The following is a 27186-nucleotide window of genomic DNA, read 5'->3' as shown; positions in this document are numbered from 1 at the left end:
TAAATTGTGAATGATAATCTTTCCTTTATGGAGATTAGCCACATGGCAGATTCCTCTTTGTAATGTGCTGGAGTTACCTTGTTGGTCCAGGGTTAACTCACAATTCCCGGAGGGATTTTATTAGACATTTATCTGTGTAAATGTTATTTTGACCTTTATTATGGCTTCCAATTCCCCCACTTGGAAATGTCTTTGGAGTTTCACAATTTTTACGAGAAGAGATTTTCTGGAAGGTTCACTTGCCTGTGCCTGGATGGGTTTGAGGGTAGAGGAGTAGCGGCTGAAACCCGAATCCTATCCAGGTTCCTCCTGATGACTCCACCTTTGCTCTTTGCTTATTTGGGTTCCTTTTTGCTCTTTGCTTATTTGGATTCCTTCTGATGACTCCAATGTAGTATTTGGTTTTCCATTTCATTACGATTGCACCATATCCTGATGCTGTGTGGACTCTGCTTCCCCGCTGATGGACCTCTGGTAGCTTGTAACTGTTGCTGCATTTTTGCCTGAGGAAGAACTGCTGAAATCGATCTATCTGGGTTCTTCCCAACATCTTTCTAGGGCTAGAAGCTAGGGATAGGAGTTATGGCTAGGCGTTATGGCTAGGCGTTATGGCTAGGAGTTCAGGCTAGGAGTTCGGGCTAGGAGTTCGGGCTAGGAGTTCGGGCTAGGAGTTCGGGCTAGGAGTTCGGGCTAGGAGTTCGGGCTAGGAGTTAGAGCTAGGAGTTCGGGCTAGGAGTTAGAGCTAGGAGTTCGGGCTAGGAGTTCGGGCTAGGAGTTCGGGCTAGGAGTTCGGGCTAGGAGTTCGGGCTAGGAGTTAGGGCTAGGAGTTAGAGCTAGGAGTTAGGGCTTGGAGTTAGAGCTAGGAGTTAGGGCTAGGAGTTAGGGCTAGGAGTTAGGGCTAGGAGTGAGGGCTAGGAGTTAGAGCTAGGTGTTAGGGCTAGGAGTTAGGGCTAGGAGTTAGAGCTAGGAGTTAGAGCTAGGAGTTAGGGCTAGGAGTTAGAGCTAGGAGTTAGGGCTAGGAGTTAGGGATAGGAGTTAGAGCTAGGAGTTAGGGCTTGGAGTTAGGGCTAGGAGTTAGGGCTAGGGGTTAGGGCTAGGAGTGAGGGCTAGGAGTTAGAGCTAGGAGTTAGGGATCTTTGTTTATTTCACGTTTCTTTCTACTTTTTCACATTTTTCTTTATTCATTCTAATTCTTGTTTGTTCTTTCTTTTTCTCTTTCTTCATCTATCTGTCCAAGGAGAAGTGAATTATTGCAGAGATTTTTCTGGAAGGTTCACTTGGCTGTGCCTGGATGGGTTTGAGGGTTGTGGAGTAGTGGCTGAAACCCGAATCCTATCCAGGTTCCTCCTGATGACCCCATCTTTGCTCTTTGCTTATTTGGGTTCCTTCTGATGACTCCAATGTAGTATTTGGTTTTCCATTTCATTAAGTTATAGGTTGGCCTGCCAAAGCAACCGGCGACTCATTATGCTCAAAACCCATCTTCAAATCCCACATACTGTATGTATTTGTCTATTATTTGCCAAATGTCCTTGTAATTCACATTAACTATTTCTGTACAAGCTCCGCTATGAGCCTAAGATCCATGTAAAAAATTTTTTTTTTTAACTTACATCTACAATTTGAATGATCTGCAACTGATAGGCTATTATTTAAGTGATTTAGTAAGTACTGTAGTGAGACTTTTTTGTACTTAGTTTCTTTGGTCAACACTTTCATTTATTTATCACAATGTTGTTTGCTGTTATTTCTCTTTTTGCAAACACCCTATAGCCCTTTTGCAAGGGTAAATGTATATGGCAGCCCTGTAGCTACCTGAGTCAGACACACAGAATCAGGGCGTATTTTTTATGACTGGTGACTACACTCTTGACTTGGGAGACTGAGAACTTAACAGGATCTGGGACTTCAACCTTTCGACTCGAGTCTTTAATAAACTTGTGATTTTGAGTTATATATTGATGGGATGCCATTTACAGTGTTGTATTCATTTATATTTTACAGGGAAAAGATGGGAGAGAATCTTATGATTGAAATAGCCCGTGACCCTGCATGTCCAAAGGTGTGTATTCGTCTGAATCAGTCATCAATATGTGAGCTAGGTTAATGGGAATGCCCTAAAGATGGCTGTTGTTGTGACCTTCATTCTTGACTGGGAGATGTATGCTGGGGTGTAGTGCTTCTGGAGCGCACCAAAGCGCTGTTCCGACACACTGATCCATCCGACGCAGAGCTTAGTTCTGTAACAGTAAAGACAATTAAAAATAAATATTAAAAAAGACCCACCTAAAAAACAAATGTTCATTTTCAACCTGTAAAATCTGTGAACATTATTTATTTAGCCACCCCTTGGTGTTGCCATCATGCATTTTCTCCATTTAGATTTTTTTTTTCTTCTTCAGTAGTCCATCGCAAATGCTAGGCGGGTTTAAATATTGGACTCGGTAGCCTCTATAAGGCCAAATTCACTCATGAACGATTTACATGTACCTTTAACCATAAAATATTGGGGAAAGCTGTGGAAGGTTCACATGTGAACGATTTATGACATTTTTCGATGCATTTACTAATTTGCTCTGGCAACTCTGATAAGGCCCCCCTTCTCCCCTCCTCTGCCCCTTACCCCCCTCCCCGAGTTACATTTCTCACCACAGCCTCATTTCCCCTCATTCCCTACCTCCTTCCTTCCTTCACCTTCCTTCTCTCCATCTCAGGTGATGGAAGCTGACAGCGTGTAAGCATTTTACAGTCGTGTGCATGTGTCAAGACACACACGTTCACCATGCGCCCATACCACCCTTCCTACTCTCCATTTTCATTTTGTTTTCAGTGATCAGAAGTGTTACTGGCTGCGTCTACAAAGGCAATCATATATAAGTTTTAGCTTATCTGGAATTAGAATACCAGACAAGGTATTGTCATTGTGCACTGACAGTCTGTCCGTCTCCTATTTTCACTTCTCTGGCCAGACCGCTGGGCCAATCCGGCTGAAATTTGGCAGCAAGGTTCTGCTCCTGACTGGTGATGAGGATTGCAAAGCTCGTTCTGGTCAAGTGACTTTAAGTAGGTCAAAATGGTGGATTTAGGAAATTCCTTCAAAAATCTTCTTCTCCAGACCCACCAGTCAGAATGATACCAAGTTTGGGTTACCACATTAAGCCAGGGTAGGGATGTTAAATTACGGAGTCCAACCCGATCACGTGACTGGAAGTGTGTCAAAATGGCCGGCTGAGTCAATTTTGGGGAAAATCACGTAAATTCCTTCAAAAATCTTCTCCACACCCACCAGTCAGCTTCATCATTAGAGATTCCAATGATATTGAGGGCCTTGGATTCTACAGCGTCAAGCTGAGCAAGGTGTGTGGCAGGGGCACCAGTCAATAAGGTAGAGCAGTACTCCATCACGATGCGCATGAAGGCCTTTTAGGTGGATAGGAGTTCAGGTGTGCCAAGAAAGGACTTAGGATGCCCAACTTAATGATCTCTGATGGACATTAAGTTAGGATGACCAACGTGATGTCCATCAGATATTTGAAGGATTTAAGGGTGGCTGGAGCAGATAGCATTTCACCAGATCTCATTTGATGTCAACATAATTAATGGTTTCAAATATCCACATGAACAGCATTGTGCTATTGTTATCATGAATGTGCCGCTATTATCCCTTCCATCTTCCCTGTCATTTTTCTCCAACTTCTCAAGGTTTTTCCATACATGCATGGAGAGAAGTTATTGGACTACTAACCGAACTGGTTTCACTGCAATTCTCATTCTTCCAGTTAAAGCTTGGTTAAGGAAATGGGTGTCACTGAAGGAATGATTGTAGCTCAACTTTTCCTGTTTAATGGAAGGTGTTTGGTCATGTATTTTGAAGACCGAGTGGATAAAGGGTGTCTCTCAAAAGTGAAGATACATCATGGCTGTATCTGACATACAACAGAGGAAGACATAAAGTGATGGCTATACAGTCGTGGCCAAAAATATTGGCACCCTTGCACTTTTTTCAAAATAACTCATAATTTTCTATAAAAATAAGTTGAAATTGACAAAAGTATTTAGTCTCCACAATTTTTATTTCACGATTAAAATTACAGAACTTTGTTTTTGATTCAGAACTAAATAGACTTGGCATTTAATATGGAATATTTTTTTTGTGGGGTTGAACTTACTTTTCAAGATGACTTAGAACCAAAAGTTAATTGGAATTATGTTGAAATTATTCTAGATTTTGTTAATGTGACCTTTAAAAGAAACAAAAACCACAATTGACATTTCGAAGCAAATAAATTGATCCTTGAAAGTGATGTAAACTGATATCGAACTCAATTCACAGACAGTACTGTGTTAAACTTCTGTACGTTTTCCAGAAGTATCTCTTTATTTTGCACATTAGCCAAAAAAAATTTCAACAAAAGCTAAATTATGACTGGGATTACGGACAGTGAAATTACAGTTCAGTACTTCGTGTAACCCCCACGAGCATTCAGGAGAGCACGTACACGTCGAGGCATGCTGTTCACGAGATTTGCCAAGGTTTGGACAGGAATCGCTTGCCATGCAGTGACAATAGCCTGCTGCAATTCACGCACAGAGGTAGGCTGCTGGTCCAAGTTGTCGATTTGACGCGTTAATTCTGCCCACAAGTTCTCTATCGGATTCATATCCGGGGACATGGCAGGCCACTCCATATGCTCTACACCACGGTCAGCAAGAAAGTGTTGGATCATGTCAGCACCATGAGGCCGTGCATTGTCATCTTGGAAGACAAAGCTTCCTCGAAAGGCTGCACGAGCAAATAGAAGCAATGTTTCTTCCAGAATGACCCTGTACTTGAACTGGTTCAGGTTTCCATTCAGAACAACCAGGTCAATTTTTCCCCCTGCATGAAAAGCAGCCCAAACGGTCACCCCACCACCTCCAACTTGGACTCTTGGCACTATACAATCTTCGTTGTGGGCTTCATGCACTTGTCTGCGCACTCGGACGTGGCCATCTTGACGATAGACCAGAAATATAGACTCGTCACTGAAGGTCACGTGATTCCAGTGTCCTGGCTGCCATTGACGGTGCTCTCTGGCCCACTGCAATCGGCGCTGGCTGTGTTGTCTGGTCAGGCGTGGCTTTCTCAGGGGACACCTGGCACGATAGCCTGCTTGAACCAGTCGTTGGTTGACTAGCCTTCTGGATACAGGCACATTTGTCAGTTGCTGCCACTCAGCCCTAGGCCGATTAGCTGACTTGGTATGGCCATTGCAGATTAACCGGTGCAGCTGGCGATCATCTCTCCTTGTAGTTCTGTGTGGACGTCCTGGCCTCGGTATTTGAGTAAGGACACCCCTCTGAGCATTTCGTTTCAGGATCTTTGACACCTGACCCTGAGTGATGCCATACTGCCGAGCAATAGCACGCTGTTTCATGCCAGAATTTCGGAAAGCCACCACTCCATGACAAACAGCATTGTCAAGTTGACGGACCATCTCCAGAGGAAGCGGCAATAACTTTTGTAGACGTGCAGCAGTTGTTTTCCACTAATACAGAACGCAACAACCCTTATATACCCAATCGTCAAATGTCCTTGTCCTTACATTTTGTCATGCCACCTGTGATATAATCCTGTTATTGACTTCTTGCTGCGAAAGACAATCAGTGACATGGTTCTTTCAACAAAGACATCACCGAAGGGTAAAATAAACTCACCAGATTGATATACTGAGTTCAGAAAGTAAACCCATGTCAAGAAAATTAAAATATTCCATATTAAATGCCAAGTCTGTATATCCTTTTAAATCAGAAAATAAAAAGAAATGGCATTGACAAAATGATTGACCCCCGAGACTTAATATTTGGTAGCACAGCCTTTGGACAAAATAACTGCAGTCAAGCACTTCCTATAGCCATGAATGAGTTTCCTACACCTCTCTACTGTCAGTTTGGCCCACTCTTCTTGTGCAAACTGCTCCAGTTCTCCCAGATTTGAAGTGTGCCTTCTCCCAACTGCTGTTTTCAGATCTCCCCACAGGTGATCAATGGGATTTAGATCTGTACTTATTGCTGGCCACTTCAGAACAGTCCAGCGTTTTGTCTTGAACCATTCCTGGGTGCTTTTTGAAGTGTGTTTGGGGTCATTGTCCTGCTGCAAGAGCCATGACCTTCGACAGAGACCCAGCTTTTTGATGCTGGGTTCAACATTGCTCTCCAAACCGCCTAGGGAATCTCCTGATTTCATGATTCCATGCACACATTCAAGGCACACAGTACCAAGGGCAGCACAGCAACCCCAAAACATCACTGAACCTCCATGTTTGAATGTAGGGAAGGTATTCTTTTCTTTGAAGGCTTCATTTTGTTTTCTATAAACATAGAGATGATGTGCTTTACCAAAAAGCTCTAATTTGGTCTCGTCTGTCCACAGGACATTCTCCGAGAAGGATTTTTGTTTGTTCAGGTATGTTTTGGCAAACTCTAGTCGTGCTTTCTTCGCAGTGCGTCCTCCTGGATCTCCTACCATTGAACCCCCTTCAATGAGTTGGTGACAGATGGTGCGAGTTTAAACTGTCGTACCTTGTGCCTGAAGGTCAGCTTGAATCTGTTTGGCAGTTGATTGAGGTGCTTTCTCCACCATTTGAACAATCCTTCGCTGCAATCTTCGATCAAGTTTTCTCTTGCGGCCACGTCCAGGGAGGTTGGCTGCAGTGCCATGGGCCTTAAACTTCCTGATAACATTGCGTACGGTGGACACAGCGACATCAAGGTCTCTGGAGATGGACTTGTAGCCTTGAGATGGTCCATGCTTGGCTACAATCTTGTATCTGTCCTCTTCAGACAATTCTCTGGTTTTCTTTCTTTTCTCCATGTTCATTGCAGTACACACAGTGACACAAAACAGCAGAATGACTCCTTTTCTCTATTCAAACAGGTTGAATGAGTGATTTCTAACAACTTCTATGAGGCACCAATAATATTGTCCGGGCCATTTTAGGATTTCCGTGTGGAATAAGCTAAGATTTCGTAATTGTTTCAGCTTTTTTTGTTTTGTTCCACTGCAAACCAAAGGAATACACATGTGGATACCAAAATATTTTTTAATTTCAACAATTTTCGAGAAGAAATGGTGCATTATTTGAAAAAAGTGCAAGGGTGCCAATATTTTTGGCCACGACTGTAAAACCGTCCCTTCATTGACAATACCATGAACAAACTGACCACTCTCCAATCCTTTTGCTGCCGATCGGATCTTCACCATGACTTCTTGCTGCGAAGAGTATTTTTTTCATCACAAAGCACTGTGTATAGCTTTGTGTTGACTTGAAATCTTCCTTTTATGACTTTCATAAAATTCAGAATCACAGAGAACTTTTTAACATAAATGTTGCTGTTTGTGAATGCATCATAATGGTTAAGCCCACTACTTGAATTATTTTGGATTGGAAAATTTTATGAATGCAATATGTGACTTTCAATATGACGTATGAATGCTAAATGAGGACTTTTGCATGTGTGCTGTGTGCGTTTTTAGTGACTCGGTTCTGCTCGCTGGCACTTTTGACCTGCCATTGCTGGTGCGGAATCTGTCATTCAAATCGTATTTTAAAGACTTTTCAGTATTTAGACAAAAGAGTGGCAATTTCCTTAATTGTTCTGTTCCTGAATTCAAATCGGACTCACGGAAATCCTGCTATATTAAATAAGTCAATTCTCTGTACGTGTGTATAAACAGTGCCTTCAGAAAGTATTCACACCCCTCGAATTTTTTTCACATTTTGTTGTCTTACAGCCTGAACTTAAAATGGATTAAATTGAGATTTTTTTTTTTGGCACTGATCTACACATAATACCCCATAATGTCCCTGATCTACATAAACACAAGATAATTAAAAATGAAAAGCTGAAATGTCTTGAGTCATTAAGCATTCAACTCTTTTGCTATGGCACTCTAAATTGAGCTCAGCTGCATCCAATTTTCTTTGTTCATCCAATTTATTGGATATGATTTAGAAAGAAACACACCTTTCTATATAAGGTCCCACAGTTGACAGCACATGTCAGAGAATGTCCGTAGAACCATGAAGTCCAAGGAACTGTCCGTAGAACTCTGAGATGGAATTGTAAGGAGGCATAGATTTGGGGGAGGGTATAACACAATTTATAGAGTGTTGAAAGTACCCAAGAGCACAGTGAGCTTCATCATTTGGAAATGGGAAGAATATGGAACTACCCAGACTTTTCCTAGAGCTGGCCAAATGACGAAACTGAGCAACCAGGAAAAAAGGACCTTGGTCAAGGAGGTGATCAAGAACCCAATGACAACTCCGAGAACTACGGAGTTCCTTGGCTGAGGAAACCGAGCATAGCTCATCACCCATCTAACACCATCCCTACCGTGAAGCATGGTGATGGCAGCATCATGCTATGGGGATGCTTTTCACCGGCAGGGAGTGGGAGACTTGTAAGGAGAGAGGGAACAATGAATGGAGCCAAATACAGGCAAATGCTTGAGGAGAACCTGTTTGAGAGTGCAAAAGACCTTAGAGTGTGTTGAAGATTTACATTCCAACAAAACAATGACCCCAAGCATGCAGCCAAAGCAACACTGGAATGGTTTCAGAACAAGAACGTGAAAGTCCAAGTGGCCCAGCCAAAGCCAGACTTGAATCCCATTGAGAACCTGTGGAAAGACTTGAAGATTGCTGTTCACCAACACATCCAACTTGACAGAGTTTGAGCAAATTTGCAAGGAAGAATAGGAGAAACTCTTCAAATCCGAATGCCTCAACTCTGTGTTTGCCTCAAAATCCTTAGTCCCAAACCCATCTCTCTCTGTTCCCACCTTTCCCAGTCGAACCAAACTGCTCCTGGACTCTGTGACCTTCTCTCCTGACAAGGTGGAGGAGTTTTTGTCAAACCTCGACTCTGATTCTGCAACTGGACCAGATGGCATCAGCCCACGGGTCCTAAAATCCTGCTCTGCCGCTCTATCTCACCCTCTCTCTGTTCTTTTCACCCTATCCTTTGCTCAAGGTCATCTGCCAGCATCCTGGAAATCAGCAAACATTACCGCTTTACACAAAAAAGGTGCAAAAACAGATCCTTGCAACTACAGACCAATCAGCCTGCTCCCAATTATCAGCAAAGTCATGGAATCCATCATTGCTTCGGATATGAAATCTTTCCTCTTCTCCAATGGCTTGATCTCTGATCATCAATTTGGTTTCAGACCAGGTCACTCTACTCTGGACATGCTGCTTCTGCTGTCTCAACAATGGATGGAGGTCCTCAATGCCAAACAGGAAATCAGAGCTGTCTCCCTTGACAAATCACGTGCCTTCGATACGGTCTGGCACCCAGCTCTGCTCACCAAACTCTCCTATGGTATCCATGGAAATCTCCATGCATGGCTTGCGGACTTCCTCTCTGGTCGTAGTCAACGTGTCGCCCTGAATGGATTTCTCTCATCTCCCCTTCCCGTTCAGGCTGGAGTTCCCCAAGGCAGTGTGCTGGGCCCTGTGCTTTTTCTGGTCTTTATCAATGATCTCTCCGACTCTCTGGAAAATCCTCTGTATCTCTTTGCTGATGACTCCACTCTCTGCCGCTCCATTCCTCTTCCCTCAGATCGGCAGTCTGCAGCCTCCTCACTCTCTGAAGACCTGGACAAAATCACAGTCTGGTCAAACATGTGGAACATGTCTTTCAATCCTGACAAATCTCACACTCTTACTATGTCTCTCCGAAAAGATCGACTGGACAACCCTCCCATCTACTTTCTCAACAATCCTCTCCAAGAAGTTCTGTCGCTCAAGCTTTTGGGTCTCACCATCTGCCATGATCTTTCTTGGGAAAACCACATTTCCAAGCTGGCCTCCAAAGCCAGTCGCCGACTGGGCATCCTCCGTCGTGCGAAGTCCTTCCTAGGCACACCTGAGCTCCTCACCACATACAAGGCTTTCATCCGCAGCTCAATGGAATACTGTTCTCCCCTATGGGCTGGTGCTCCTGCCTCACACCTGGCTCGGCTTCACGCTGTTGAATCTAAAGCTTTCAGAATCATTGGAATCTCCTGCGATGAAGCTATCTCTGAGGGCCTTTCACTCACTCACCGCAGGCAGGTAGGTGGTCTTTCTGTCTTCTACCGACTCCTCTCCAGCCTTGCTCCCCCAGCTCTCTCTGTGCTCTGTCCCCCAAATATTCCTACAGGTCGCACAAGATCTGCCAGCCACCCTCTGATGGTTAAACTGCCGAAATCTCGGCTCTCTGCTCACCTTCACTCTTTCATTCCTCTTTTCTCCCGCCTCTGGAACAAACTCCCACACTCACTTCAATCACACTCCTCCCTCCAGGTCTTCAAAACAGCTGTTCACCACCATCTCTTATCTTCCCCCATCCAAAACCTTGATCTTTTCTACCCCCACTAATTCACCCCAGATCCACCTTGTTTGAAATTCCAACTTCTTTCCTGGAAGTCTTGGCAGTGTCCATATGTTTTATACCTCTCCCACCCCCCCCCCCTTCCCATGCCTCCCCCCCAAAGCCCTCTCCCTCCCACAGTTCTCTCGATGTCTCCATGTCTCTCGGTCCCTGCTCTCAAATGTTGTGTTTGTGTCCTTCCCCCTCTCTCCCCATCTTGTCTACCGCTCCCGATGTTATTTGTTTTGTGTGTCTGTTTGTCTTTCTGTGTGATTAATGTTCGCTCTTTCACGAGCCTCGATCTTGTATACAAAAAAAACAAACAAAAAAAAAAAAATCCAGATGTGCAAAGCTGATACAGATGTACCCAAGAAGACTCAAAGCTGTAATTACTGCCAAAGGATCTTCTATGAAATGTTTACTCAGGGGGTTGAATACTTATGCAAATTAGATATTTCTGTATTTTGTTTTTATTTTGTAAAATTATTTTGTATTCATTATTTTGTAAAATTATTTTGTAAACCTTTCCCAGGAAAATATTCCACTTTGTCATTATTGGGTATTATGTGTAGATCAGTGACTAAAAAATCTCAATTTAATCTTTTAAATTCAGGCTATAACACAACAAAATGTGAAAAAGTCAAGGGGTGTGAATACTTTCTGAAGGCACTGTGTACATATAAATAGACTAGGCCCGTCTCTCACATGATCTGTATGCCAGATGACATATCCCAACATGTGTCCATTCCACTTGTAGTTCAAAGGTTATATATAACTACATGAAACTCAAACAGTGCTAAGGCCTTAATTTTAACTACAGACTCCCATCCCCCTCCTCCCACTATAAATGTTACAATACAATACAGGGTTGGATGGGGGGAACGTATATTGGCTTTAAAGCCCTCAACTGTTGGAATGATTATCTTTTCTACTAATAGCACTCTCTGTCTTTCTGACATTTTCCATCTCTCCCATCTCATTTTCATTTGCCTCTCCCGTATTTTTCACATTACCTGTATTCCTCTTAATCTTGCTGATGATGGTGATGGCAGTTCAGATTCAAGTCATTATCTAATGTAGCATCTGTTTTAGATAAGGTAATGTGACATTGAAATTGAGCAGTGGGGTGCGTTGTGATTTAAGGTGCTGTCATTCAATGTGTGGAAATTTGCGAATCATATTCATAATTTGACATGTTTGTGATGTGAAATGGAGTAAGCATTTTGAGTCCACATAGCACAAATTTGATACATGCTGACTGGTTTTATCTTGTTTTGTGGCTTTTCGGAATCTTGATTGTAAATGCACCCATTCTACTCCATCATGAGCATCATGAAGTGGACAATATATTTTGTTTTGACTGAACTTCCTTTACAATGCTTTCACATCCTCACCACCTGCAAAGCTGCACTATCACCAGTGAGAACGGTGTTTCTAACTTATTGCCGAAGCTCTTTTTTTCCCTTCACCAACCAAGGTGGATGGAGGTTATTTTTTCACCTCTGTCTTCAAGTACGTCTGTTTGTTTGAGAACAGGACATCTGAAAAAGTTGTGGACGGATTCAGACGAAATTTGGTGGAGAGGTTGGTTGTGTGCAAGGTCGAAATGATTTGATTTTGGTGAATATTCGAATACAGATTTGGATCAGATAATTTCTAAGTGATTCTTCACCATTGAGAGATAGGGCAAAAACAGATATGTAGAACGACAACAACAACAGGCATTTTAAGTATTTTACATTTATTTTATTTATTTGGTTTTTTTTTTTTTTTTTTTTTTTTTTTTTTATATTATATATTTTTTTTTTTTTTTTTTTTTTATATCTTTTATATATTTTATGTTTTGTTATGTATTTTTATATTTTATTATTTTTATTTTTATTTTTTTTTTTATTATTATTATTATTATTTTTTAAATGTATTAATTTATTTATTTATTATTATTATTATTTGATTTTACATTTATTTATTATTTTTTACATACATTTTAAGTATTTTAATATGTAGAACGATATCTCAAAAAGTTGTGGACGGATTTGGATGAAACTTGATGGACGTGTGTTTGTCAAGGAAGAATTGATTCAATTTTGTTGAAGATTCAAATCTGGAACTGGATCAGAGAATTTATTTCAGTGATTCTTCATCATTGAGTGATAGGGCTAAAACCGATATATAGCAGGATATCTCAAAAGGTTATGGACAGAATTGGACAAACTTGGTGGACAAGTTGGGTGTGTGACAAGGACGAATCTATTCGATTTTAGTGAAGATCCTAATACGGATCCCGATATGAGAATTTTAAGAATTGAACAATGATTCTTCACTACTGAGTGATGGGGCCAAAGACGATAATATAGTATGATATTTCAAAAAGTTTTGGACGATGTATGCCAAAACCTAGTGGATGAGTTGATCAAGAACAAGCCGATTAGATGTTGGTTCAGGTCCGAGTCCAGATCCGGCCTATATGTGGGATACAAAACGTAAACTATTCAGTCTGGTGGACGTTTGCCCTCCACCGAGTGCCGTTGTCGTTATGTTTTTGTTTCACACCTAACAAACAATTCCCTTCACTTTGCTCTTTGTGCACACAGCAAAGGAAAATTGTATTTTCTAAAACTATCATGAGAATCCTAAACTTTTAGTGCTAATATGACCTTATACACTTGTCCTTGTACTTGCAAATATTGCACTTGTAAAACAGATGTGCCAGAATTCTGCCGATTGGTGGATTTGTACAGTGTATTCAGAAAGTATTCAGACCCCTTCACTTTTTTCACATTTTGTTATGCTGCAGCCTTATGCTGAAATCGTTTAAATTCATTTTTTCCCTCATCAATCTACACTCAATACCCCATAATGACAAAGAGAAAACAGGATTTTAGAAAGTTTTGCAAATTTATTAAAAAGGAAAAACTGAAATATCACATTTACATAAGTATTCAGACCCTTTGCTATGACACTTGAAATTTAGCTCAGGTGCCTCCCATTTCTCTTGATCATCTTTGAGATGTTTTTCCCATTGAGAAATAAGGCCAAGAGGGATATATATAGCACGTTATTTCAAAAAGCAGAGGACTGATTCGGATAAATGGTGGACATGTTGCACGTGTGACAATGAAGAATTGATTCGATTTTGAAGATCCGGATTTGGATCCGGCCTATCAGTGGGATACAAAACGTCAACTGTTCAGCTCTACCGAGTGCTGTTCTGGTTAGTCTTTACTTTTTAGTATGAATCAGGCAGGATTTGAACCGTTGACCTCCCTGACTTATCATGCCACACGTCATCAAAATGCTTTGTATCCTTGTGAAGTTTAGAGGTCAAATATGGCATCAAGTGCTGAGGCTTCTATTTGTGATTAATATGTATAGAAACATTTCATGTCAGCATCATTATACCAACACAATAGCCCATAGCAAAGCTTCCACCATCGACCAAAAGGATGGCAATGATATTGGTTATGTATTTGAACCTGGATCCACAATTCGATGTGTTGGTTTCAAGTTAGCTCTTTGAGGTTGTCTTAATTGGGCTCACATTGACAGTTTCAATGGCCATTATGTTCTAGATTTTTATTCCACCACTCACAAAGCATATTTCTGCCACTTGTTATGCCTCTACTGATGAAGTCGCCGGAGGCATTATGTTTTCGGGTTGTCCGTCCATCCGTCTGTCTGTCGATCCGTCTGTCCATCTGTGATAGGTTTTCATAACTGCAATAACTTGAGAACGGCTGAAGGGATTGAAATTAAAATTAGATCAAGTATGTTCTATGATGTAAAGATGAACTGATTCTATTTTGGGGTCAAGAGGTCAAAGGTCAGAGGTCATGTTAGGTAACAATTCTGTTACCATGATAACTTGTGAACCAGTGATGGGATTTTGAACAAAGTTGGTACAAATATGTATTATGATGCAAAGATGAACTGATTCATTTTGGGGTCAAGAGGTTAAAGGTCATAGTCCGTAATAGGATTTCTGTACCGCGATAACTTATGAATGGCTGAAGGGAACTAAGTCAAACTTGGTACAAGTATGTATAATGATGTAAAGATAAACAAATTCAATTATGGGGTGAAGAGGTCAAAGGTCAGAGGTCCCATTCAGGTAAAAATTATGTTACCGTGCTAACTTGTGAACCACCGATGGGATTTTGACTAAACTTGGTGTAAGTATATATTATGATGCAAAGATAAAATGATTATATTTCGGCATCAAAGGTCAGAGGTCATGTCAGGTACAAATGTGATACTTGAGAACAACTGAGCGGATTTGAATTAAACTTGGTACATGTATAATGATGTAATAATGTGGACGGAGGTCGACGTTTTTACGTCGAATAATGCCGTTCTAGTTACCTTCGCAAAAGCGGAAGGTTATGTTTTGATCGCTGTGTATTTATTTGTATGTCTGTGTGTGTGTGTGTATGTTATTCGCATAACTCAAAAAGTATTCAACCGAATTGCATGAAATTTGGTGGGATGATTGGATATTATACGGGACACATTTGATTAGATTTTGGGAGCAATCGGGTCAAAGGTCAAGGTCAAGGTCACGAAAAGGTCAAAATCGTATTTTTACCAAGTACAGAACAGTAGCTGCGGCGAAGGTATGCGCTCTACCGAGTGCCCGTTCTAGTTTTACATATTTTGATGCACCATATTCTTTTCCGAGCGTTGGTGCTGCTTAAGCAGTTTCTTGGCAAGGGTTGTATTAGGTGGTTTGCCATTGCCTTCCCAGAGTTGTTTGTCTCTGCTCTATTCTTTTAAATGCTAAGTGTTAATCACGTAAGCAGCACGGACCATTTTAAAGTATTTGGCATGACTCGGCTGGGATTTGAGCAACCGACCTTATAGACTAAGGGCGGACACTCGAACCATAATGCCATCGAGTCTAGTATTGTTATGTGTCATTAATCTAAGGCTCATGGAGTTTGTTTGTACTCATACATCACATCTGCAAGTGGTACAAAGACGTTGGTAGATATAGGTGTACTCTACCCTGAATTAGAATGTCATAAATAAGCAATGGTAAAATACATATTGTGCATGGGAGTTGAACCCTGGTTGCAAGTCATGAGCCATTGGTTCAGATGGGAAGACTGAAACTGGCCAAACGGAGGCCATTCAATCATTATTCTGATCTTGGTGGAAGAGAGCCTGCTAACCTGACCTTGCAATTTTTTTAGGCTCGCAAAATTGCATTCCAAAGGTCTGTGTCTTTTCTCCAAGGTATAGAATATGCCATCACAAAACGAGACAAGGCTATGCTGAGCCAAAATGAAACCAGGATATTCTCTTTAAAAAAAAAAAGAAGTATTTTCTTGACAAAATGTTGACAGAATTGCAAGAAAAAACACTTCGTTCTTAAAACTCTTTATTTCATTTTTCTTTCTATTGTCAGAATGTCTAAAAGACTTTCAAAGGAAGTTACTACATATGGTTTTGCCTGCCATTAGACTTGTTAAACTCCTTCTAGGGTATTTGAAATTTGTGCTGTGATATTCTGGCGAAAGGATAATGCGTTGCTTCAAGTGCAGTTTATTGTAGATTCTTAACACAGCGTAAACAAATTTTATTTCTGCACTTTGTACCACCAACTGAAAATAACTTTATTTTTATTTTTGTATACAGTGTCAAGGCTCGTGGAGGAACTAGAACACAATATAGTATGGACCAAGACATATCAGAACGAAAAGACTAGTAGAACGAAAGAGGGGAGCAGTGAACACAACAACAATCGGGTTGATGAACAAAGTAGATGGAGACTTGGAGAAATAAGGTACATGGGGAATAATGAGAGCAAGGAGAGAACACGGGGTGAACAAGATGGATGCAGCGGCGCAAACTCTCAATTACAGAAGTGGAAAGCAAAACGGGAAACCGAAAAAAGTGGGCTTGCGGAGAATTGATGGGAGTAGAAAAGATCAAGGTTGTGAATAGGGGATGACCTGAGATGGTGGCGAACAGCTGTCTTGAAGTCCTGGAGGGAATGAAATTGAAGAGACCGAGGAAGTTGGTTCTACTGGTCGGAAAAAGGAGGAACGAATGAGTGGAGGTGAGCAGAAAGTCTGAATTTTGGGAGTTTCACCAGAAGGGGGTTACTGACAGACCTCGTGCCCCCTGCAGAAACCTTGGGGTGTGGGGAGAGGAGAGTTGGGAAGTGGAGGGGACAGAACACGGAAAGGCCAGAGGGGGGAGCAAGACCAGAAAAGAGGTGATACAAGACAGAGAGAGACCGCCGAACTGTCTACGATGTGAAAGTGATAGTCCTAAAGTGCCAGCTTCATCTTGTGAGATTCCAATGATTTTGAAGACCGTTTCTACGGTGTCAATCTAAGCAAGGTTTGAGGCAAGGATGTCATCCCAGAGGGGAGAGCAGTACTTCTTCAAGCTGTGGATGAAGGTCTTGTAGGTACTGCAGATAAAAGTACAGATATGCCAAGGAAAGACTTTGCACGATTAAGGGTGCCCAGTGAGTTACTGGCTTCGGAGTCTAACTGAGACATGTGGTTTTCCCAAGAAAGATCATTGCTGATGGCTAGGCCCAGAGGTTTGACTGGATTTCTTCAAGAGGCTTATTGGGGAAGCAGTTTGGGAAGATTTGCCATTGGAGGGACAGAGTGAGAGTGTGAGATTTGTCAGGATTGAAAGACATATTCAATGTGTTGGAAAGACATATTCCAAGTATATGGTGTTCCTCAAAATTGATTTCCATTCCTATGGAGGTGTATGCTAAGTCAAGAATCAGTGTCAAGCTAGCTCATGGGAAAATATCATATTCTGTATTTAGCTTTCACCCCAATTTGCTTGTTACCCTTGCCAGCGGAGAGGGTATTGCATTTGAGTCTGTTTGTTTGTCCGTCTGTTTGTCCGCACAGAATAAATATAATTTTCATTGCAACCGTTGGTCTGATTGACAGGAAGTTTTCACCATAGATGCAACTCCACCTGTAGAGTTTTAATGATAATTACGACGTCATAGGTCACGTGGTTTGGCCGCCATATTGGAAAAACCGAAAACTTTGCACCTCTATACCTCCAAAAGTACTGAATATTAAAAATTGAGACATGGCTCATTGTAAAGAACTCTCCATGGGGAATAAAATATGTTAATGATGATGTCATAGGTGCCTCTATTATGACGTCATAATTTACAAAACTATCCGATCAAGATGAAATTGCTTGAGCATAATCTAGGAATAAATTAGTGGAGAAAAAAATAATAATGACGTCATCAGTCACGTGGTTCGGCCGCCATCTTTGTTTTAACACAAAAGCCTTAAAGACCACTGAAGATACATCCTGGCGAGGGTTTGCAATCTCTGATTGCTCTTTCTTGTTTTGTTTTTGACATTCATGGTTGTTGTGGTCATTATGACACAAAAGCTAAGTACCTTAATTTAGCTGATTTTTTTTTTTTTGGAATGAGCAAGTTGAAGGATCATGGAAAAGCACAGAACAACAGGATAATTGGTAATGAACAAGTGGACACTGCACAAGCAAATGACCGAACAAAGAGGAACTCGCAGAAAGGGAGCAATTGCATATTGGGAGGTCTGGGGAGAGGGTTCAGAATGAATGGGAGAGTTAATAGGAATAAAAGATAGAATAGAGATTACGGTGAGCAGCATTATTGAAGCCGAATAGATACATGAGGCAAGAGACAAAAAGAGAACAAAGTCGGGAGGTAAGCGGTGATTGAAAATTATCTTTTTTATGTTTTCTGTATGTGGATTGTGGATGACTGACTGAGTTTTATATATATTTGCTTTATTTATACTTAAATTGTCACTGGTTTGTCTGATTACAAAATTTCACATTGAATCACACCATTTTAGTTTGAATGATGACCTGCTTTTAAGGTGTCCAAGCATGTGCTTCGTGTATATGCCATGACCATTTTATATACTTGTGGTTGATTCTTTGTGTTGTATGTCTTTGAAGCAATTACATAGAAGATCGAGTGCACCCATCCTTGGATTATAACCACCAGTTTTATGTTTGCTATATCCTTCTAGGTGGCGGCAGTAAGTGCGCTGGTCAGCCATGGCACACCGATCAAGGCCTATGTGTTCCGGAGTTATGGTCTGGCCCCAGGCTCACCCTCACATCACCCGGGTGGTTGTGAGAACAAGCTGTGGCAAGCTTTGCGGGCTTCTTCTGCAGCACCAGGGTACTTCCAGGAGTTCCGTCTTGGGGATCATTTGCATCAGGTGAGGAAATAAGATATCCATTGTGAATTTTTGTAAATAAACTTAAGCTTAAAATGGTATATTTCACATCAGGCCTTTGACAGTTCCACAGCAGTTAGTGGTAGAATAATGTAGATGTTTAGTTGTACAAATAATCCACGTTCATCTAGAATTTGACCAGTTTTGATGCATAAATTGAAAATGATGCCATGGGATATTTGATGCTGAGGCACCTAATGAACGGCGACATTAATTTTGAAGCCTGGCTCTATCCGCTTATCGTCAAGAAGAATGCCATTACAAGTGAACCAATGTGTAAACAAAACAAACATAATTATTTGTCATGATGCATGTCTTTCAAGCCAAAGCTTTAAAAAAACAATTTCCACAGTGTATCTTCTCTTTATATGTTTATGACCTTTGGGCACCTGTCCTGGTTTTCGTTTCTTCTCCAAGCCCCGTCTCCAGCGATGCTCTGACAGCCGGCATATGAGGTGACATTTTCCTGTAGCCATTGGTCAATGTTGGGATGCATTCCTTGTAACTTGTGCTAGTTAATGAGTAAACTTGGGCTTTTGTGTCTTGGCGATGCTTTCCACAGGGACTGTGGCATAAAGCTGGCAATTAGGCTGACAGCAGATGGTAGCAGCAGGGCTGAGCTTTGGGACTAGGAGGGGTTTTTCATTGAAGCTTCTATACGAAGCGATGTTGAAGATCGGTGGCTTGCGGTTGATGACTGCACAGAAGTTGTCAGCGAGGAATATCGCAGCAATAAATGTCCATCTGTGGAGCGGAGCGGCTCTTTGGCACGGATTACCAGAAGGCTGTACATTAAAGCAGGAATAGTAAGGAGCTGGTGTTTTAGATTGTTTCTGTCAGGTTTGGCAACAGGCAGTTAATTGTTGTTTTAAGGAGATTGGTACAGGCTTGATGGTGTGCTGCCATGGTTACAGAAGCATTTATACTGCTGCCTGTGGCTTCATAGAAACAAGCCAGTATTTGCAAGAAATTGAGCATCGACGTTGACAAAAAATTGAGCAGGAATTGACAAGAACCAACAGATCTTGGGAAATTATCTCATGCAAAATAAATGTGAAGTTATAGTCATTTTATTTGGGAAGATTCTTTCACCTATTGTTGGAGACTTTGTGTGAGGTTTTTTTATCATTATAAAGTTTGTCCTTTTTTATTTTATTTTATTTTTTTGTATACAAAATTGAGGGTCGTGTAAGAGCAACACCTAAAACACATAGACATAAACAGAAAACACACAAAACATACAATAAAGGGAGCGGGAGACAAGAGAGGGAGAGAGAGGGAAGCACAACAACAGCAGAGAACAGGGACATCATGAGATCTGTGGAAGGGAGAGGGATGGGGAGGGGTAGGGGGTTGAGGGGGGAAGGTCGGGTATGGGATGGGATAAAACAAATGGACACTACTAGGAGCTAGGCCAGAGAGGAGTTGGTAGAAGACAGAAAGACCACCAACCTGTCTTTGTTGAGACAGTGAAAGGCCCTCAGAATCGGCTTCATCGCGGGAGATTCCAATGATTCTGAAAGCCATGGTTTCAACAGCGTGAAGCCGAGCTAGGTGTGAGGCAGGAGCACCGGCCCACAGGGGAGAGCAGTACTCCATCGTCCTTTCCATAAAAGGAAAAGAAAAATGTCAGGCTTTGACTTTGTGATAACAGTAATGCAGTGACTGAGAAAACAATTTATAAAATCCCCAACATGGGTTTTTGCAGAGAATGAATGCGCAGTTAACTTGATCAATGTCTTCTTTTAAGATTTTATTTTCAGGTCCATTTCCAATCTGTAATCTGACTTGTTTCACACTATAATCTAAAAGTTTGCAATGTCATACAATTATGGATCTTATGGAAATTGAACAGAGATGCCATAAATTTTTGATGCAAAGATGTTGCCAGCTTCAAAGAAGTACGCAAACATATTGATGATGGTCATGTAAGGTGAATGTACTGTCGTGTGCCTGCCCTCTGGTGAACACAGCAGGGCGACACAGATGACCAAACGAGCTTTAACTCCGAGGCGTTCAATCCAAAAATGACGGTATTCTTTACACGTGAGGGAAAGGAGGATGACGAACTTAACTGGACGGCTTCCACTCGACTTCTTCACACCTGGATAAATTAACTCAAACAACAGGGAATTAACTTGTACAAAAATACTGGCTTTATTGAAAAAAATGCCGGTAACAAAATAAAACACGGCCAAATAAAAACTATAATTCCTAAACGGGACGTCCCCACAAACAGACTTGAATACAGACAAAGGGAAATATAACTGTGAAAATAAATGTGTTAATTTGTGGCACTTAGCCCTAAGTTGCTCTTGAACCCCGTCAGGAATCGTCAAAGATCATCCGAGGCCTCTACGTCCCTGCGCGGAAAACGCGCTCGTTGGCGTGCAGTAGGCCTGAGCGTGCAGCTCGCTCTCCCAGCCATGCTTATCCTCATGATCTTGTTCACCAACACCAACACCACAGCCAGACGATGCGAGGAATTCCAGAGCCTCGACCGTTCGTTGTCAAAAGCCAGGACTCGAGAATGAAAGAAGAAGAGCGATGTCGGGACACGACCGTTCACCACCAGATCCACAACTTGAGAGCCAAAATGCCCGCCGGTCTAATTATTTTGTACTCGAGTCTCTGACGTCATCCCACGACGTCTGTGTCCGCTCCTATCAGTGAGTCCCATCTTACCAGTCCTTACGCCAATCAAATCCCGGACCAATCACTGCTCTTCGAGGCATGGCCTCACTGACCTTTTGTGCCTGTCTGCTCACCAGGATGATGTTATCCGCGGTAGTACTCAAAGTCCTGTTTCCGGTTGGTTTCTATTTAGTGTGGTTAATGGGCGATTTCTTACTATCTGTGTGTGCTGCGTTGCCTGGTGTGGGGCTAGCGGCTAGCCTGGTGTTGGGCTAGCGGCTAGGGTGCCAGCTTAGGATCCTAGGATCCTGAGTTCGAATCCCGGTCGATCGCTGAATTAACACCAGGGGGGTTGACTCAGCCTGTCATCCTTCTGAGGTCGGCTAATTGAGTACCAGTTCACTGGTAATTCCCTGCTTGTCGTAAAAGGCGACAAAAAGGGTTGGCGGCAGGAAGGGCATCCGGCCGTAAAACATTGCTTCAAAAAAGGGGACCAAAAAACAACAACAACCACGTTCCCCGAAAAAGGCCAACCCCCGCTTTGCGGGGGGAAATGGCCTCTGAAGGTGCTTTTTTTTGTGTGTGCTGCGTGTCATAAGGAACAGAGGAAAAATTAACAGAGTCCATTACATACAGGGGAGTAATTTACTCATAATCCCTAGCTAATTAACAAACCCCACCCCTCTCATGGGGATAAAAACATGCTCTTCCATGACATCCTACACAAATTTCCTACTTATTACATGGAGTTTCTTCTTCTTCACGACAGTCGGAGCACACTACCTATGCAATTCTACCTGGACTAAGGTAATCACTGCTTACCCCCTACAAACGTAACAGTACGCACTGATATACTACATGTTAGCCAAATGGGTGGCAGACTTAAGGCTTTAATGTGAGTCCCTTGAAGATGACCCCAGGTTTGGACGACTGAGCAACTGATGCAAAAGCTGTTGCCCAGGTTTTACACAATAATTATGAAGCGTTGTCCAATTAAGGTTGCCAATATGTTCCTAAAACAAGAAATTTCTCAAGATGGTGTTTTCCTCATCATCCACAAACACTTGGACATGTCTACAGTATCAACCAGGTCGGTTCCCCGAAACCTCAGCACTCATGAACAACTGTCATGTTGAAAGTTTCTCAAATTGTTCAACTCAAATTTATCCAACTTTTAATAAAACTCATCTGCTAACTGGTGACGAACCGTGGGTTTATCACTGGGGTTCTGAAATCAACCTGGAATCCATCAAATGGAAACATAGGGAATCACCACCACCCAAAAATTTCCCTAAATTCTCAGCTTGAAAAATCATGGTTTAGACTTTCTGAATCAAACTGCCAACTGTATGCATCACAAAACTAGAATCACAGGAAAATATTGCACCATTCTCAAGCAAAGATTGCAGCATGCCATTAGTGGCAAACACTGAGGGATGTTGACCGATGTTGTGCTCGCATTCCTTCATAACAACATGCTTGTGCAAAATGCCCATGTCATTCTGACTGCCATTCCTGACTATACCTTTAACCAGCTGACCCCCGCCTGCACCACAACGTCCTTTAAATTTGGAACTCCACCTGGGTGACTATTATATCTGTATATACACAGTCGTGGCCAAAACTATTGGCATCCTTGCACTTTTTTCAAATAATGCACCATTTCTTCCTGAAAATTGTTGAAATTTAAAAAATCCTTTGGTGTCCACATATGTATTTCTTTGGTTTGCAGTGGGAAAAAATTAAAAAGCAGAAAAAATAACTAAATCTTAGTTTATTCCACACATAAATCCTAAAATTGCCTGGACACTTATTGGCACCTTTTGGAAGTTGTTAGAAATAATTACATATCAAGCAGGTGATTCTCCTTCACTTTGGAATTGAACTCACCTGTGGTGAGTTGCAGGTGCCTGCAATATAAAAATCACTCATTCAACCGGTTTGAATGGAGAAAAGGAGTCATTCTGCTGTTTTTTGTCACTGTGTGCACTACCATGATCATGGAGAAAAGAATTATCTGAGGAGATACCAGAGATAAAAACAGGAGAATTATCTGAGGAGGTCAGACACAAGATTGTAGCCAAGCACGGAGAATATCAAGGCTTGATGTTCCATCTCCAGACCATCTCCAGAGACCTTGATGTTCCTGTGTCCACCATACACAATGTTATCAGGAAGTTTAACACCCATGGCACTGTAACCAACCTCCCTGGACGTGGCCGCAAGAGAAAACCTGATCAAAGATTGCTGCGAAGGATTGCTTGAATGGTGGAGAAAGCACCTTGATCAACTGCCAAGCAGATTCAAGTTGACCTTCAGACACAAGGTACGACAGTTTCAACTCGCGCCATCCGGCGCCAACTCAATGAAAGGGGTTAGGAGACCTAGGAGGACCCCACTGCTGAGAGAGAGAGAGAGAGAGAGAGAGAGAGAGAGAGAGAGAGAGAGAGAGTTTTTCATAAACACACCAAAAAAGAACAAAGGATATTCAAAAGAAATCAGCAAGTAAAAAATTTTTACCAACCAAAGGTGAGGACACAAACAGTAACCACAAACAATTTTAAAGGAAATGCTCACACAAGAACTATGAACACATCAAGAGCAAATTAAGCGTTTGATTAAATAAAGTGAAAAATTGAGAAAGGGAAAGAGAGGGGGGGAGAGAGAGAAGGGGAGAGAGAGGGGGGGAGAGAGGGAGGGGGAGAGAGAGAGAGGGAGAGAGAGAGAGAGAGAGAGAGAGAGAGACTTTTTTTTTCTTTCTTTTTTTTCTTTTTTCTTTTTTTTTTTTATTGGTGATCCCAATGCGATCCAAATGGACAGACCAGGAGACAAACCTCGCACAACCAGTAGCCGGGAGCGACAGAGCATCCGTGTCCTTCCCAACCGTGTTCCTTTCTGAATGCACCATGTAACACGTCACCATGTTCACTGTTGGAGGAATGTTTGTGAACGCATTACATCATAACACTTTTCAGATATGTTTTCCTTGATCTTTCCTTGAGAGAGAGAGAGAGAGAGAGAGAGAGAGAGAGAGAGAGAGAGAGAGAGAGAGAGAGAAGAGAAAGAGAAAGAGAAAGAGAAAGAGAAAGAAAGAAAAAAAGAAAGAAAAAAAGAAAAGAGAAAAAAAAAAAAAGCCCGGCTGGAGTTTCCCGAAACACACCTGAACAAGCCAAAATCCTTCTGGGAGAATCTCCTGTGGACAGATGAGACCAAATTAGAGCTTTTTGGTAAAGCACATCATCTATATGTTTACAGAAAACAAAATTAAGCCTTCAAAGAAAACAACACCTTCCCTAAAGTCAATCATGGAGGAGGTTCAGTGATGTTTTGGGGTTGCTGTGCTACCTATGGCACTGGGTGCCTTGAATGTGTGCATGACATCAGGAGATTACCAAGGCATTTTGGAGCGCAATGTTCAACCCAGTGTCAGAAAACTGGGTCTCCATCAAAGCTAATGGGTCTTGCAGCAGGACAATGATCCAAATACAAATCAAAAAGCACCCAGGAATGGTTCAAGACATAACGCTGGACTGTTCTGAAGTGGCCAGCAATGAGTCCAGATCTTAATCCCATTGAACACCTGTGGGGAGATCTAAAAACAGCAGTTGGGAGAATATACTCCACGAATCTGGGAGAACTGGAGCAGTTTGCACAAGGAGAGTGGGCCAAGCTGCCAGTAGAGAGGTGCAGGAAGCTCATTCAAGGCTTTAGGAAGCACTTCACTGCAGTTATTTTGTCCAAAGGCTGTGCTACCAAATATTAAATCTTAGGGTGTCAATAATTTTGTCAATGCCATTTTTTTATTTTCTGATTTAAAAGGATATATGAAGTTCTGAATCAAAAAAATAGATTCTTTCATATTAACAGTGAAATAAAGAATTGTGGAGTCCAAATACTTATGTCAATTTCAACTTTATTTTGGAGAAGATTGTGAGTTATTTGAAAAAAGTGCAAGGTTGGCGATATTTTTGGCTACGACTGTACAATCCTTCCTTTACTATGGGATTCCCTCATCTACCCCCACAAACGTAATAATATATACATATATATACATGTATATATTGTTAGGAAGTTTGGGGTAGAGTGATATATAGATCAGGTAGATCTGTGTACGTATCATGCTCCGACTGTCGTGAAGAAGAAGAACCATCTCGATGTACATAAGCAGGGACCTGTCTAGCCCAGATGTCAGATTAAGTGTATATTTGTGGTCATACGAGGATGGCCTTGTGATAACTAGAGTAGGGATTATGCTAGTTCCCCTGTTCGTGAGACCTGTGATCTATCCATTGTCCCGTATGGCAACGCACCCAGACACATAGAGTAATTAGGCCCATTAGCACACACACTAATTAAATTCCCCCCCCCACAACAAAACTCACCGGAAGCCAGTTTGGGGCACTGCCGATGGAGCCGCAGCTAGCTACATCACCAGCTGGCATGGAAACAATCATCGCACAGGCAGGCCGGAAGCCACGCTCAGAAGGACTCGCAATTGAGCAGGAGTCGACCAACCAAAGGCTAAAGTATGGAAGGACTGGTGATTGTCCAGGGGCGGGACAAGAAGCTTCCCTCGGATTGTGGAAGGAAGGGAGCAAAAAGCGACATACTGATTGGCCACCGACCGATGACGTGAGGAGGAGAGCGCAAAGCGCTCGGCCAATGGTAAAGGACTGACGGGGGAAGAACATTCGAGAGGTCGAGAGGCGACGGACTGATTGGGGGGGGAGATAGAGAGATAGAGAGATAGAGAGATAGAGAGATAGATAGATAGATAGATAGATAGATAGATATATAGATAGAGATATATAGATAGAGATAGAGATATATAGATAGAGATATATAGATAGAGATAGAGATATATAGATAGAGATAGAGATATATAGATAGAGATATATAGATAGAGATAGAGATATATAGAATAGAGATATACCTATAGATAGAGATATATAGATAGAGATATATAGATAGAGATAGAGATATATAGATAGAGAGATATAGAGATAGCTGACGTCACAAGACGGCCGATAAAACAACTGGCTGGCTGGCATTTTGGCCCTTCTTGTTCTGGTTCCCCCTCGTTTGGACTGCCTTCTTACGTTGGACTTCTTCTCATTTGGACCCTTGCTTGTTGGGTGACGACAGATGGTGGAGCGCTGACGATTCTCCTCCCCTGTGTTCACGTACGAGCGTACAAGCGAGGCTTGCCGCTCTGCAGCGTACGCTGGCCTAGCAGCGCACGAGCAAGGGCGCATCGAGGCCTGGTTCATGCCAATGACCGGTCGGCCTTCCTCCCGCCAACACCAGAGCCACATCCGGACTGCGCTTGGGGCCTGACGATCCCTGACACACCTCAGCCGAGTTGAGATAAGCCCACACACACATGCACGACCCCTTTCTTTTCATTTATATATTCCCTTGTTTGTTTTAGACGTCTGGTGTGGGAGCGCTCTACTTTAGGACATTTATTTAACTGGCGCATTTCATTGTTTTCGGGTTCCGTTAATAAATCTGTTATTTTTGTACATTTTACATCTGCCTCGGTTTGAGTTAATTTGCAGGGTGAAGGCGCCTGCGCGGGGCCCGTACAGGTGAGTCAGTATTCTTCTTCCTCCCCGCGTATCATCCACCATCAATTGGAGCTGAACGCCTTCATTAACGCTCATTTCCATCCGTGGCTTACTCTCGATCTTAACTGAGAGGAGTCACAGGACAATATACAGTGCATTCAGAAAGTATTCAGACCCCTTCACTTTTTTCACATTTTGTTATGTTGCAGCCTTGTGCTGAAATCGTTTAAATTCATTTTTTCAGAATCTTGTTTCTCACAGTCTGAGAGTCCTTTAGGTGCTTTTTTGCAAACTCCAAGCGGGCTTTCATGTGTCTTTCACTAAGGAGAGGCTTCCGTCTGGGC

The 27186-nt window shown here is 42.1% G+C and overlaps 1 protein-coding gene across 3 annotated transcripts in view; it reads left to right on the top strand.

The window, feature by feature from the left end:
- The window catches only part of LOC137425111 (calcium-independent phospholipase A2-gamma), a 161472-nt gene that overhangs the window by 107484 nt on the left and 26802 nt on the right, over nt 1-27186 (top strand). For all 3 annotated transcript variants that reach the window (XM_068113212.2, XM_068113209.2, XM_068113210.2), the window contains 2 exons: nt 2005-2062; nt 18426-18620. In XM_068113212.2, coding sequence (XP_067969313.1) covers nt 2005-2062; nt 18426-18620 — 253 coding nt within the window. The remainder of the gene's footprint in view (nt 1-2004; nt 2063-18425; nt 18621-27186) is intronic.

The sequence above is a fragment of the Myxine glutinosa genome, chromosome 4, assembly GCF_964187855.1.
Source record: "Myxine glutinosa chromosome 4, kmMyxGlut1.1, whole genome shotgun sequence".
Lineage (NCBI taxonomy): Eukaryota > Metazoa > Chordata > Myxini > Myxiniformes > Myxinidae > Myxine > Myxine glutinosa.
Note: the sequence above shows the minus strand (reverse complement) of the source record. Positions and strands in the feature narration are given on the sequence as shown.